The sequence below is a fragment of the Lathyrus oleraceus genome, chromosome 7, assembly GCF_024323335.1.
Source record: "Lathyrus oleraceus cultivar Zhongwan6 chromosome 7, CAAS_Psat_ZW6_1.0, whole genome shotgun sequence".
Taxonomy (NCBI): domain Eukaryota; kingdom Viridiplantae; phylum Streptophyta; class Magnoliopsida; order Fabales; family Fabaceae; genus Lathyrus; species Lathyrus oleraceus.
In genome coordinates, this window is record NC_066585.1 from 111,784,924 (window position 1) to 111,799,494 (window position 14,571).

Here is a 14,571-nt window from a genome sequence, read left to right on the forward strand (position 1 = left end):
TTGTTATCAGCAAGAATGTTAAAACAATAGTTCTTTATTGAAAAACTTATGAAACAGAATGAAGACATTCTTTTAAATAGTCAGCATGCAGTTCACTATAATTGAAACAGATGGCATTGTGGGAGCTTATATTGGAACTATTAGATGTAAACAATTTGCTGGCTAAAATGAATTTGGCTTCCAACTAATGATGCACTACTAAATATACATGGTAGGCCAAAAAAATCAAGGACATGGCAGCCACCTCAATATGTGTGACCTTAAAAAATTAACTTTATGTTAGTATTGATCACAAAGCGATACCAAGTTATCATTTTCTTAAACTCTTGTAAAATAATTGATCAAGATAAATGTTGAAATTGTTATTTTTAATTTATTTATGACAGAACAGCATGAAAGAGGCAGGAGAGTTACATTTGAATCTGATTCCACGAGTTTAACAAGTGATAGTTTCAAGATATCTTATCAAAACAGTTTATATGTTTCAAATAGAAGATGCTGCATAAGAGTCCCACCTCGGTTAATGAAGTAAGAAACGTAACAAATGTCTGATATAAAATGCACAACTAACATGCATTTTAACTCATACCTTTCTCGGCCTTTTGGCTAAGATCAAGTGTAGTATCTGTTCTTATCAGTTTAATATCTGATATGTGGGCTAATGGTTCACATGATATTAAATTTATTTCTTGAGGGGGAGAGTCCACTTCGATAGCTTGCTATTGGGTCTCTCAAGTGTCGCTTTTGCGTTGCACCGTTGCAATAGCCGGGCACACCCCACCAAACCTAGTTCAAATTTATTTTCTTTAAATAGATCAATAAATAAGTTATGTTTACTTCTGCAGATCTATAGGATAAAATTGGCTACAAGGGTATGATTCCAAGAATGTTATATTCCTAGGTCTATAAACATATAAGTGGAGCAATTCAAGTTTTTCACAACCAGATTCCCTAGTCATCTAGACTGTATGTTTTTCTGTGGCCATATGATGACACTGTGGATGTTGTGATGTAATGTAACAACAACTTGATCATACGAAAATTGGTTAGGTTAATTACAGAGAATGTCAGTAACAATGACTAATGGGACTATTAACCATTAGCAATGACTATAGTTAAAAAGTCATGTAAGTACAAGGGATACAAGTCTTATGGATCTCATACTTAGAACTCTAACACTCCCCTTCAAAACTGAGATACAAACCTGCACAATAACATAGTTTACCAATGAAGTTGTTATTCTGCGCGTTGAATAAAGAATTCACACTTTGGTTAATTAAAGCTGCAATAATTTTGATTGTTCTGCCATAACAAGCAGCTATCATTTTTATATAAAAAATGGTTTTCACTTGAACAGAACTAGCAATGTCTTGATGTTTAATCACTAACTGATTTCTTTGTTCCGTGAGCTCTCTTAAGGAAGACTTACACTAAAATCTTTGAAGCTGCAGGCAATCTTTGCATGAAGCAAAAAATAAATGTGAAGTATACAATCCCCCTCTTAGTTTAGTTAATGTTACATAATAGCAAGCTACATCATACTTGTGTTGATAGGAACACTAATTCAAATGATATCATAATATCCAAACCTGCAGTCCATATGCGTTGAATGTATGTACATTGGAGGCAACAAAATGGCCATAAGAGGTACGAAAAGGCATGATACAGTTTGGACCAGAAGATATGGACGGACGTCACCAAAGAACCTGCAATAAAAGGTATGACAATGCATGATACTCCAGTTGGTTACTACGGCTATCAAATGGAAATCATTGATCCAAGAGAAATACTAGATTCAAAGATACTCCTTTTCTCCTTTCACAATGCATTTAATATATGATAGATCACCACCAACAATCAGTACCAGCGTGCACCCTTTTGTTGATCAATCTCACAGAAGTTGGGAAATACATTGTTGATGTTGAACATTTTGACTTAATCAGTATGAATATGACTTCCAACTAATGATGCAGTATAGCTGACATATAGAAATGATTTTGCTTAAATAAATGATAAACACGTGGACATAAAAATGGTGTTCACTTCAACCAAACTACCAATTAGGAGCACTAGTATAGAAAATATTATAGGCAAACAAGCTAATTTACAAAGTAGATTTTGCTGTCAAATGTGAGTAAGGTCTTGATGTTTACTCACGAAGTGAAAATATTTAGAATCAAGAGGAAGGAAATGAGAGTGTAGAGATCTTCAACTTGTATTATGATATAATAGCAAGTTTGCAGTTATGAAACCTAATGTTCTAATTTGCTGCATAAGAGTCCCACCTCGGTTAGTGAAGTAAGAAACATAACAGATGTCAATTATAAAAAACACAACAAGCATGTATTTCAACTCATACCTTTCTCGGCCTTTTGGCTAAGATCAAGTGTAGTATCTGTTCTTATCAGTTTAATATCTGATATGTGAGCCAATGGTTCACACGATATTAAATTTATTTCTTGAGGGGGAGAGTCCACTTCAATAGCTTGCTATTGGGTCTCTCAAGTGTCGCTTTTGCGTTGCACTGTTGCAATAGCCGGGCACACCCCACCAAACCTAGTTCAAATTTGTTTCCTTTAACTAGATCAATACATATGTTATGTTTACTTCTGCAGATTGATAGGATAAAATTGGCTACAAGTGTATGATTCCAAGAATGTTATATTCCTAAGTGGAGCAATTCAATTTTTTCATAACCGATTCCTTAGTCATCTAAACTGTAGAAAATGAAAGCCACTGCTCCATCTGATCTTAATTAATTCGACAATCTGGATACACCAGGTGTAAAGTAAGAGAGCACTAGATACATATTGAATGAAGGGCAAGAGCCACAAAACTTTTCACACATCATTGATCTAAGAGAGCACTTACCAGAATATGTTATTGTTGGCATATCAGCTTCAACAGGAACTGTAGATGAGGAACATATGCTGATGTCATGGTCTTTTAGTACAAGCCAACCAGATTATGATTTTCATGAAGATATGCTGAGAAGAAAATAAACTTAATTAAAACTAAATTATTGGAGGGACAGAGAGTAGGTTTTGTATTTTTGAGTTTGAGTTTAATAGCAATGTTAATCATTTTATTGTGGAAGAGAAGAAGAAGAAGACCTTATCTGATCTGGATATGGATGATGAATTCCAAATGAATGTTGGACTACGAAGATGAGTTATTATGAGCTGTTGAATGCAACAAACAACTTTGAAGAGACACAAAAGCTTGGCCAAGGTGGTATAAAGCAATACTCAGCAGAAGTCAATTGAGGCATAGAAATTTGGTGAAACTCAATGGTTGGTGCCACAAGAAGAACGAACTTACCCTAATATACAAATACAAACTGTAAGTAAAAATAAGGATTATATGAGAAAGGATCCAAGAGGGGCGCATCATGGTGTTTGTAAATCATGGAAATTTAAGCATTCATAACTTTTTAAGGACATGGCACCCCAAAATGTATGAACCCCACCTCCCAAAAAGAGATGGTTCAAGGGGCTAGGCTCACCAGGTGTTGTGGACTGGAGGTACAACGGCTTGTGATCCTTCCACTGTCAAGAGTAGGAAGTGTTCGCTGCTCTGTGAAACCAGCCTCACGCTATACCCTCCTGTCTAAGACCCATAAGACAGGTGCCTTCGCACAAGTCCCATGGGCCAACTCGCAACTTGGAGCGGGCAGGCCACCATTCAACATCATCATTAACTACAACATTATTCTCCTTATCATTGTTAACTTTAAGATCATCAACAACATCAACTCCCTGAAATGCCTCTGCCTCGTCTATTATGTCAGGGTTATCAACCTCGTGCTCCACATACAGATCAACCAAGTCGAATCCACTGGGATCTTCAGTGAGTTTCAACACATCAACATCACAACTTAGGGGTTTAAGTCCTCAATTAAAGTTAAACAAGAAACATTCAGCATAAGGTTTCTCGAATTCTCAAACAGCAAAAAGGAAATCGAAGAAAGAGAGTCTTGTGCTAGGGTTCCGAGATAGCGGGAAGTTGGAAAGGATCCTTAATGCGGCGCTGCTATTAGTGGTGACCGTCATCATGGACCGCCGCACAATCTCAATAATCCTTATTGAGAACGAAGGTTCATGTGGTGAAATGCCAAGAGTTGTTACTTATTTAATTTTGATGCTGCAGGCAATCTGTAGAAAATGAAAGACACTACTCATCTTTGCATGAATGAAATCACTTTGAACAGAAAATAAATGTGAACTATACAATCTCCCTCTTAGTTTAATTAATGTTACATAACAGCAAGCTACATCATAGGCGTGTTGATAGGAACACTAATTCAAATGATATCATAATATCCAGAGCGGTAAAAACAATGAAACAAATTATAGAAATGACATTACAAGCACCTCCAAGAAAGTGCTCAAAAACAAATACTGATAATGAAAAGCAAAATCACAATGCTATATGGTGCAGAATGATTGTAACAGTACAAACCTGCATCCCATAGCCAATACGTTGAATGTGTGTACATTGGAAGCAATAAAATGGCCACAAGAGGTATGACAACGCATGATACAGTTTGGACCAGAAGATATGGACGGACGTCGCCAATCAACCTGCAATAAAAGGCATGGCAATGCATGATACTCGGTTGTTTCATGGTTACTACTGCTATCGAATGGAAATCATTTCATTGACCCAAGGGAAATACTAGATTCAAAGATACTCCTTTTCTCAGGGCATTTAATATATGATAACAATTCTCTCCAATGATCCTATTTAGCAATAGTCTGAATGCTCTTATTACACTGCAGCAACATATGTTCTACTGTCTCCGGCTCCAAGATACACCACCAACAATCAGTACCAGCATGCACCCTTTTATCGATCAATCTTACTGATAGTTGACTCCCACATTGAGAGAAAGTGAAAGGTATTGGAATAAGCAAGATTATAAAAGAACTTGAATACCTTCATTGTAAGGTACTTACCTGGATGGGGTCAATGGTTGATCATGAAGGACCATGGCCTAGGGGAGTGACCTCCATTGCACTTAGGAGGGGTGCTATCCTAAGGTCTACCCAAGTGGTGGAACCTACATCATAATTTGTTGCTGTGGGGGCCTGCGTTCGCGCGGCCCCCTCTTATTCTAATATCAAAATTTGAGAATTTTTTCTACTCTTATTCTGTTAACAATACATCTATAAACAAGCATGTTTTCTTAACATGAAGTATTTCCCTTGTACTGTCTTAAGATCCATAAGCAGAGGCTTAAAGTGTTTTGTCTTTCATAGCAAATAAACAACCAAATGATATCATTCTATTTATAAACAACCAAATGGTGGCAAAATATGATTATCATTATTATGAAATGCTAGGCAAAACAGATTAAGAGGACAACAGAGAAGAAATTTATAGTTATTTATTGAAAAACTTATGAAACAGAATGAAGACATTCTTTAAAATAGTTAACATTCATTCTTAAAAATAGTTTCACTAATATCGAAACATGATATTTATAAATGAATGGAATAATTACGGACAAAAGAGCATTGTTGGAGCTTATATTGGAACAAATAGATGTAAACAATTTGCTGCCTAGAATGAATATGCTTCCAACTTTTGTGTTTCAGGATAAGAGAGGAGGTAACATATTTTTAAGAATTATGAGAAATTAATGTGAAGCAAATATAAGGGATGAGGTAAATATTGTTTTGCAATCTATATATGCATTACCTGTGATGTTGTCATGTAGGTAAATTGAAGTGATGAGAATGAGTTATTGATCAAGTGTAGTATCTGTTCTTATAAAGCAATATAAAAATGGCAGGAGATATGTAGTCAGAGAGATAGAAAACTTGCCAAATACAGTTTGTAGTAAGACATTAAAAAGTGACGTTAAGTACCTAAGCACTTCATTGAAGCTGTAAGTGAATGCTGGAAGGAGTTATACAATGAAGAGTCAAATGAGATCCAAGCAGCAACTCTTAGAACAGAGCTACCTTCAGTTGTCTATACGTTATCAAGAAAATGTGTGGAAATGTTGTTCCAAAATAAGCAACTTTAAAAAAATCACATACACTGTTCAACCGAAAATTCCAAAACATGAATAACAGACAAATGATACTAAGTATCTAAACAAACAGTAAAACAGTAAAATGTATAAATCCTTTATGTTAAACATATGGAAGATCTACTAAAAACTCCATTAAGTTGGTCGGTTTCAAGTGGAAAAAAGTGGGAAAAGGGACACAGAAAACAATTGAGTCTGGTAGTTTTACTTGTATAATTGTAGGCCGATGCTCTGTCAATTCTTTTTTCCTTAGACAACTTTGCATCTGAAATTTTTATCATATCTCAAGCATTGTGATTCAGTCCCAAAATGTGGTGTACATTGTTGATGTTGAACATTTTGACTTAATCAATATGGATCAAACAAAAGTACACTATTTTACTTTTTAAAAAAAGGTTTTGAAGTTCATATATACAAAATTCCTCATGTAATGTTCAAAGACAATACCTTTATCATACAACCTCAAAGTGTACCAAAGTCATTTTCAAAATTTGAGATTATTCATCATTATATGAAAACTTCACCAATCATCGCGGCAGACAGCATGTTAGACAGAAAAATCACAAAAAAATCACTAGCCTCTAGAGATTGTTACAAATGATTTTGTTTGAATAAACGATAAACACATGAACATAATAATGGTGTTCACTTCAACCAATCTACCAATTAGGAGCACAAGTATAGAAAATATTATAAGCCAGCAAGCAAGCTAATTTACAAAGTAGTTTTTGCTGTCAAATGTGAGTAATGTGTTGATGTTTAATCACTAAGTGAAAATATTTAAAATTAAGAGAAACGAAATGAGAGTGTAAAGTTCTTCAACTTGTATTCTAATATAATAGCAAGTCTGTAGTAATGAAACTTAATGTCTGAAATTTTTAAATATTAGGATCTTCCACGACAAAATGCTTCATCCTCGAAAAAGGATAGTTTACAATTGTAGCATTGAATACTATTCCAAATATAATAATCTAAATGTTGCTATCACTAGATACAGATTCATGACAGGGTATAAAGCAAAACTCAGCAGAAGTCAATTGAGGCATAGAAATTTGGTGAAACTCAATGGTTGGTGCCACAAGAAGAACGAACTTATCCTAATATACAAATACAAACTGTAAGTAAAAATAAGGATTATATGAGAAAGGATCCAAGAGGGGTGCATCATGGTGTTTGTAAATCATGGAAATTTAAGCATTCATTACTTTTTAAGGACATGGCACCCCAAAATGTATGAACCCCACCTCCCACCAAAAGAGAGGGTTCAAGGGACTAGGCTCACCAGGTGTTATGGACTGGAGGTACAGCGGCCCGTGATCCTTCCACTGTCAAGAGTAGGAAGTGTTCGCTGCTCTGTGAAACCAGCCTCACGCTATACCCTCCTGTCTAAGACACACAAGACAGGTGCCTTCGCACAAGTCTCATGGGTCAACTCACAACTTGGAGCGGGCAGGCCAGCATGGTGCAACCACCAGACCAACCTGTTAAGCCTTAGCCATGTTCCATCACCTTATTGCCCCCACATGGGTCACAAGCCGGCGCTACTCAGCTCGGCGAACTAACTAGCATATCAGACATTTATAAACACTTACTTGTGTGATGTTCTAGCCAACGCGGGACTTAATGAATCTAGAATGGTGTAGTATTAAGTCAGAACATGCTTTCTTAAATGTTGTGGTTGATGTTATAATACATATATAGGACTGAATTAGTCACAACATATATAGAAGGATTAAATCTATTCAGAAAGTTATACGCAAACTAAATACACTCAACAAAATGATTCAAAACCAATGTAGTGAAATGCATACCTGGTTTAGCTTAGAGTATCAACAATCAACATTATAACTTTTGAGTGTTGCTGCTTCATTTTCTGGCTTTTCTCTAATGCTTCCTAATATTTAGCATCTCATCGGCATCTTCCATATTCACTGTTTGTTTGTTATAGTTGGCTTACTAGCATACTTTAAATCGTGGTTGCAGTTGCGGTTATGCTGCAAACTTTTATATGGCAGGAAATTACGGCCAATGCGATGTTGCGGATACCTCAGAATACATTTATGCTGCATCTATAGTTCCTTGCAATTATGCTGCAATATAAAATCACGCTTAATATATATTATGGATATGTATTTCTTGCAATTATGAAATCACATAATTGACAAAGTCATGCATTTTTTACCATCTGATCAATCCGATGTCTCACATCCAACCTTGTATAATAGATTCGATTACGAAGTCTAAATGCAGACCAGCTGGTCTTAATTAATTTGACAATATAGATCGTATGATTGCGGCAAATGAGGGGTTTCCTGACTACATGGGTTTGAATCCACAAATGCTTATAATAAAATGTCACGAATAATGATTGTGCAAATAAAGCATGAGATACTTTTAAAACTAACAATAGTATATTGAAATTTCTTGTGGAAAGCATTATCAAAACATACCAGGAGTGATATAACCATGTGTACCAGTAAAAAAGCTATAACCCATCTGAGATTTCTCAGCAAACCTTGCAACACCAAGATGCTGCTATGAATAACAAGTGGAGAACAATCATGGTGCAAATAGAAAATCCTTTTTGCACCTCCCAATGCAATTTATACCTGTGATTCCAATCCCAAGCAACTTTCTCGTCTTACATATTTCTACGAAGAGCTTCAAAAAGATTACCATTTGGCATATACTCAAAAACTAAAAGGTTGGTTCCTCCTTTAAAAAACCAGCATAGAGTTTAAGTATATTTCTATGCCTGATTTTCCCTAAAATCCTCATTCCATCGCCTTCCTCTAGTTGCTTCACAACCACTACCGTCCCATTTTTCTTTAACGCGACTCGATAAACCTTTCTGGTACCACCATGGCTGATTAAATTATCTTCATCCAAATGACTATTCATCAGCATCAATATCCACTTGGTGAAAATATGATAATTTCCTTTTTTTAATTGCTTCCTTTTGACATTTCTGTAACTTTTTTGCTCTTCAAATCATGACGTTCCTACAGATCAAACCACGGCGATGAAGATAACAACAATGACCAAGAGCGTTACATGTTTATAACCAAAGAGAATTCTTCTATGATCATGATCTTCATCATAAATCTTAAAAACATAATTTATTGAAGTTTTTGGAATTTTCTCAACACATAAACCTTTGTTTCCAAACAAAGCTTTCTCTCCACCAACAAAAACAACAATGTGGATATTGAACATTTTGATTCAGTCCAATCTCAAACATTATGGATCAAACATAAAGTATATTGTTTTAATTTTCAATAAAGAATTTTGAAGTTCATAAATACAAAATGACACCTCATGTAATGTACAATTACTTGATCATACAATCTTCACTAAATTAGGCCTCCAATTACCTATATGATATCACTAATCTTAAAGTGTACCAAAGTCATGTTCAAAATGTTGAGATTAATCATCATTATAATGAATGTGATTATTGACCATTAGTCGTGACTATAGGTGAAAAGTCATTTAAATAGCTAAATGGATTCTTTGAAAAGCTTATAATGCATCATTAAAAGTAGCTAAATGGATTATTTTAAAAGCTTATAATGCATTATTTGAGATTTGAGCATGATATGATATCACTAATCTCAAAGTACCAAAGTCATATATATTCAGAGGTTATTCTTATAAAAAATATTAATGCTAATATCAAACTCCACAATCATAAGCTCAAAGAGAGAATAAGAAATTACAGCTCCGTGGCATTACATAAATAAGTATCACATATACAAAAAATAATACAAGGAAAAGAATCTAACATGCTCAAACCATGTCCAAGTAACATTACCATGCACACTCTTTTCTATTCCAACTACTAGTGGCAAATTGGATGGACCAGATAAGAGGCTTGAATTTCAAGCCTCTCATACATGTCTTGGGGTCAGAGTGAATGAAAGAAGCAACATATAACAAGCTATTGAGCTGTGATATTGGTGTTATTAAAAGTATTGATGGAAATGGACAATTTTATTGATCATAAGTTTCTTATATATCATACCAGTACATAAAACATGATCCTGCAAAGGTGGCAACAAAAAAATTGAGACCTATAATTAACTACAAAATATACATGGTGAAATCAAATGTGATGGAATCATATTGCTCAATCAATTCCTTAGAGCTAAACCGATTGTTTTCTTGTGTCTACGCAGAGGGGTTATTTCTTATTAAATATTCCAAAAATTGATTTGATGGCATTGATGGCGTTCTCGTTGATAAATGATTCATCAAATCTTTTCAATAATGGGTCGAATTCCGGGGATGCCCTTGCATTTGCAAGGTCAGGATCAGTTCTGATTCTCTGTTAAACAACAACAGCATTAGGCAGCTTATTTAGCAACAAATATGATATTATAACTTGTAGAGTTATAGCTATCACCTTAAAGTCTTCAAAACCAGATTTTAGAGCTTCTTCAAGTGTAGAAAGTGCCGCTTGAATCTGTTTTAAAAATGTATTATTGTTTAGGTTTAAATACATAGAATGTGGGGAGGATCTTTTGTAAAAAAATAAAAACAGATGAAACAGACAGTGTTTCATTGTGTGATTCATATTTTCTGAACTCCCATTGTCAAATTTCTTTTCTAGTATGAACCAAAAAAGTGAGATGGTTCAAGGGGCTAGACTCACTAGGTTTTAGTGGGTTCAAGGGGCTAGACTCACTAGGTTTTAGTGGGCTTCCACTGTCAGGAGTAGGAAGTGTTCGCTGCTCTGTGAAACCAGCCTCACGCTATACCCTCCTGTCTAAGACCAACAAGGCCCATGCCTTCGCACAAGTCCCATGGGTTAACTCACAACTTGGAGTGGGCAAGCCAGCATGGTGCAACCACAAGACCAACTTGTTGAGCCTTAGCCATGTTCCATCACCTTGATGCCCCCACATGGGTCACAAGCTGGCGCTACTCAGCTCGGCGATCCAACTAGCATGTAAGACATTTATAAACACTTGCTTGTGTGATGTTCTAGCCAATGTGGGACTTAAATGAGTCCAAAATGGTGTAGTATTAAGTTGGAATGGAACATGCTTTCCTAAATGGCTTCCTTTGTACTCGGCACTCCCCAACTACTTGTGACATGTTATAACACTAATCAATGAAAAGATGCGATTGAGGGATTTAATGTACATATATAGAGGGATTACTGGAACAAATTAGTCACTACATATTTAGAGGGATTTAATGTACATATATAGAGGGAATACTTGAACAAATTAGTCACTACATATTTAGAGGGATTTAATGTACATATATAGAGGGAATACTTGAACAAATTAGTCACTACATATTTAGAGGGATTTAATATATTCAGAAAGTTATACACAGACTAAATACAGCACATACAATTTGTAAAGTGAACAAACATATATACCTGATTCAGCTTAGAGTAACAACAAGCAACATTATAACTTGCCACTGCTGCTTCATCAGGCTCTGGCTTTGTTCCCAAAACTGACTCAAATTTCTCTAATGCTTCCTCATACTTAGCATTCCTTCAACATTTAAACAAGTAACGGACATTAGGATTATCAGGAAGATATCATTAATTCTTTTAATCCTATTCTGGATGTATATACTTTGAAATTAACACTTTTTCTTGTCTCAAACTAGGCGTTGCAGATTATAATTTCATATAAAACTGTCATGTACACCTTGTCTTTACAAGAACAAAGTCACCAGTCCTTCATTCCTTATTTTAATAAGCAATTAAGTAATAAAGGGAAATATTTACTAAATCCAGCTCACCGTCATGATTTTTGTATATATGCATGATTATATGTTAAAAACCAAAATTTCATAAAATGCCCAATAATGACATGAGCGAAATGACACTTCTAGACAAGGAACTGCACTTAATCTCTATAGCAGATTCAACATTATAATTCCATTTTGAAATGAAGGAAAACTGTTAAAAAACGTAATAAGAACAGAAAGAAAACGATTTTCTGAGTCGACGGAGTCTTACTTGTATAGTCGTAAGCCTTCTCTCAAATCATTTTCCCGACGCTCTTTCAGTTCCTTTTTCCTTAGGTAGTTTTGCATCTGGAATTTTTACAAGATTGAGGAATGAAAACGGTTGTAACCCCACATGGAGATACAGTAGTGACATATTTCAATAGAAAATAAAATATCTTATATAAAAAAAAGGGTTTGAAAATTTAAGAAATACAATTTTGTAGTTTAAATTTAAAGAAACTTACTTGAATTTCCCTGACTTTGCTACTGACTACACCAGAGTTCCTTTCAGCTCTGATGATCTCCTTCTCGGTGAACTCACCACCCGTTTCTATCTTTCCTGTGAAGAAACGGAAAGCATGGTTCACGTATCCATGTGCTAAGTTCACAATCAGGGAAACATTGCAAAAATGCATACACAATAAACTTACCATATCTTTTCTGCATTCTCATGAGTAGCGGGCCTATTCTTTGGCGAATTGTGTACATTGTTCTTCCATATTCCGCGGCTGGCCAAATTTCGGTCCCAAAAACAGCACTGCAGATGTTGAACATTTTGATTCAGCCATATCTCAAACACTATAGGCTCTATTTAATGCACATAGGGCATTTTCTTTATCATACAACCTTAAGCCAACCTTCACTAAATTAGGCCTCTAATTACCATAACAAAATACTAAAGTCATATATTCAAAGAGGTGATACTTCTCAAAAATATTAATGCAATATGAAACTTCACAGTCATAAGCTCAATCTTGACCAAATAAGTTCATGTTTGGATAAACAACTTAAATAAGCGCTTATCATAAAATGCTTATGTATAAGCTATTTTCCATAACAAAAAATAAACTAAAATGAAACTGTTGTTATCTAAACTATTGGCTATTTTTAAGCTATCATGGGGCGCGTGTCAAAATTAGCTGAAAACAACTTGTGAAAATGTAGTTTCCATAAACGCTTTAAACAGTCTCACAAGTCTTTACTCAAGTAGATAAGCTTCAATTAATCAACTCAAAGAAACAGACCCTAAGTCTTCAATTCAAATAACTATCTTGAAGATGATATAGCGAACAACTAGCTATCTAATTGTCTGAAAATAAAATGAAGAGAACAAACCTGGTGGCAAGTACTTTATCACCAACAGTGAACACTCCGGCGTTATCAGCTGATCCACCAGGTGCAATGGCATCAATATAAGTTCCACCATCTCTTCCTTTCACAAATTTGAGTCCATAAGGTTGGTCAATCTCAACCTCATACTCTTCATACGGTTCCTCTTCTCCTTCTTCTTTGGATGCTTCTGGCCCAACATCAGATGAAGCTTTAACCACAAAAAGGAAGGGTTTTGAGAACTGGGTATTTGAGAAAGTACAAGAAAAAGGGTTTCTTGAAGAAACCAACTTGGTGGTGGGAAGAAAATAAGTTGGGTTTTGCTTAGAGTTGTTGATTTGGGTAGTTCTTGTTGGCAAGGAAAGTGCAGAGTAGTGACCACTGGTGGTTGTGGTGGTAGATATAGATAATGACATGGTTGTTAAGCTCAAAAAGTTTGATTTTTTCTTTGAAGCTCTGTGAATTGAATTGAACTGTTGAGTAGTAGAATGAAGGGTGAGTGAAAGCAGAAAGAAGAAGAAGAAGAAGATGAGAGGTTGAGAGTGTAGATTTGCTGAAGTGGCTCTCAAGGCACATCCATTCAATTCACTAGTGTTATGCCACGTGTACTATATAAAAAAAATTAGGAGGATAAAAAAGTAGTATTATTATCATATCATGATTATAAAGTATCCACTTGTAATTAATCTCTATTAAGAAGTTTTGTTAGACAAACACGATAAACTCTATTCTATTAATTACACAATAATCAAACTTTAAATAACTAACTTAGTATACTTAAATGATTTTAAATGGAACTTCTGATAATGAAAGGTGGAATTCATCATCTTATATTAGTCGATGCGAAGAATAGATATTAAAATTTTAAAAAAATTAATATGTCGATAATTTTATAGATAATAGAAATATAAATAGATTTTATTTAGTTGAAATTTTATTTTAATAATAGAAAAACAAAATCAGAACTAAAACATCGTATTATAATAGATTTTAAAATTGTTTGTCTTGGACCGATCACTGATCAGTTTAGACACTTTGAAAATAGTGCAACTAATATAGTTTAATCTAACCATGCTATATTGAATAATTGATTGGGAAATAATAAAGATGATTTGTGTAAGGGTTGAGAATACTGTAACTACGAGATGCAACCTAGGAGAAGGGTAAATTAAGGTTGCCCAATTTTTCTCGACTTTGCACAATGTTCTTAATTTTCTTCGGATATGAAAAAAATATGTTTTTAGCAATATAAATTGTGGAATTAAAATGCTGGAAAATAAATGAACACAAGGAATTATCATAGTTCTCCTTATCAACCATGGATACATCTAGTGCCTTCACACCTTGAAAGATTTTTCATTATGTTAGATCTTTGTACAAGTCTCACACTAATATCTCTACTACAATCTTCTAACATAAATGTCAAACCAATGGTAGAATTTGAA

General features: G+C 34.7%; 1 protein-coding gene, 1 long non-coding RNA gene and 3 other non-coding genes across 5 annotated transcripts; 3 read left to right on the forward strand and 2 right to left on the reverse strand.

The window, feature by feature from the left end:
- The first annotated feature begins 585 nt into the window (after positions 1 to 585).
- LOC127109712 (U2 spliceosomal RNA) lies at positions 586 to 781 on the forward strand. Its single transcript, XR_007796980.1, has one exon. It is a non-coding gene; the product is annotated as a U2 spliceosomal RNA (small nuclear RNA).
- A 429-nt stretch (positions 782 to 1,210) lies between these two features.
- On the reverse strand, positions 1,211 to 8,216 carry LOC127105034 (uncharacterized). The gene is made up of 7 exons (XR_007794884.1): positions 7,852 to 8,216; positions 5,874 to 5,979; positions 5,704 to 5,766; positions 4,462 to 4,583; positions 3,506 to 4,154; positions 3,114 to 3,322; positions 1,211 to 2,987 (listed from the first exon to the last, which is right to left on the reverse strand). It is a non-coding gene; the product is annotated as an uncharacterized LOC127105034 (long non-coding RNA).
- On the forward strand, positions 2,356 to 2,551 carry LOC127109608 (U2 spliceosomal RNA). The gene has a single exon (XR_007796880.1). It is a non-coding gene; the product is annotated as a U2 spliceosomal RNA (small nuclear RNA).
- LOC127108917 (U1 spliceosomal RNA) lies at positions 4,951 to 5,111 on the forward strand. The gene has a single exon (XR_007796415.1). It is a non-coding gene; the product is annotated as a U1 spliceosomal RNA (small nuclear RNA).
- Positions 8,217 to 10,014: 1,798 nt separating the features above from the next.
- LOC127105029 (protein MET1, chloroplastic) lies at positions 10,015 to 13,726 on the reverse strand. The gene is made up of 7 exons (XM_051042193.1): positions 13,133 to 13,726; positions 12,448 to 12,554; positions 12,262 to 12,356; positions 12,027 to 12,103; positions 11,433 to 11,553; positions 10,446 to 10,505; positions 10,015 to 10,367 (listed from the first exon to the last, which is right to left on the reverse strand). Exons 1-7 carry the CDS (start codon positions 13,540 to 13,542, stop codon positions 10,224 to 10,226), a joined length of 1,014 nt encoding a protein of 337 aa, XP_050898150.1. The 5' UTR covers positions 13,543 to 13,726; the 3' UTR covers positions 10,015 to 10,223.
- Between the last annotated feature and the right edge of the window lie 845 nt (positions 13,727 to 14,571).

Bases quoted from the DNA above. Each gene is read 5' to 3' on its own strand.
- LOC127105029 (XM_051042193.1), bottom strand. From the start codon at position 13,542: ATGTCATTATCTATATCTACCACCACAACCACCAGTGGTCACTACTCT. The intron at 12,555-13,132 runs GTTTGTTCTCTT...CAACATCTGCAG, and splicing joins GATAAAGTACTTGCCACCAG to TGCTGTTTTTGGGACCGAAA. The intron at 12,357-12,447 runs GTAAGTTTATTG...GTTTCTTCACAG, and splicing joins GAGAATGCAGAAAAGATATG to GAAAGATAGAAACGGGTGGT.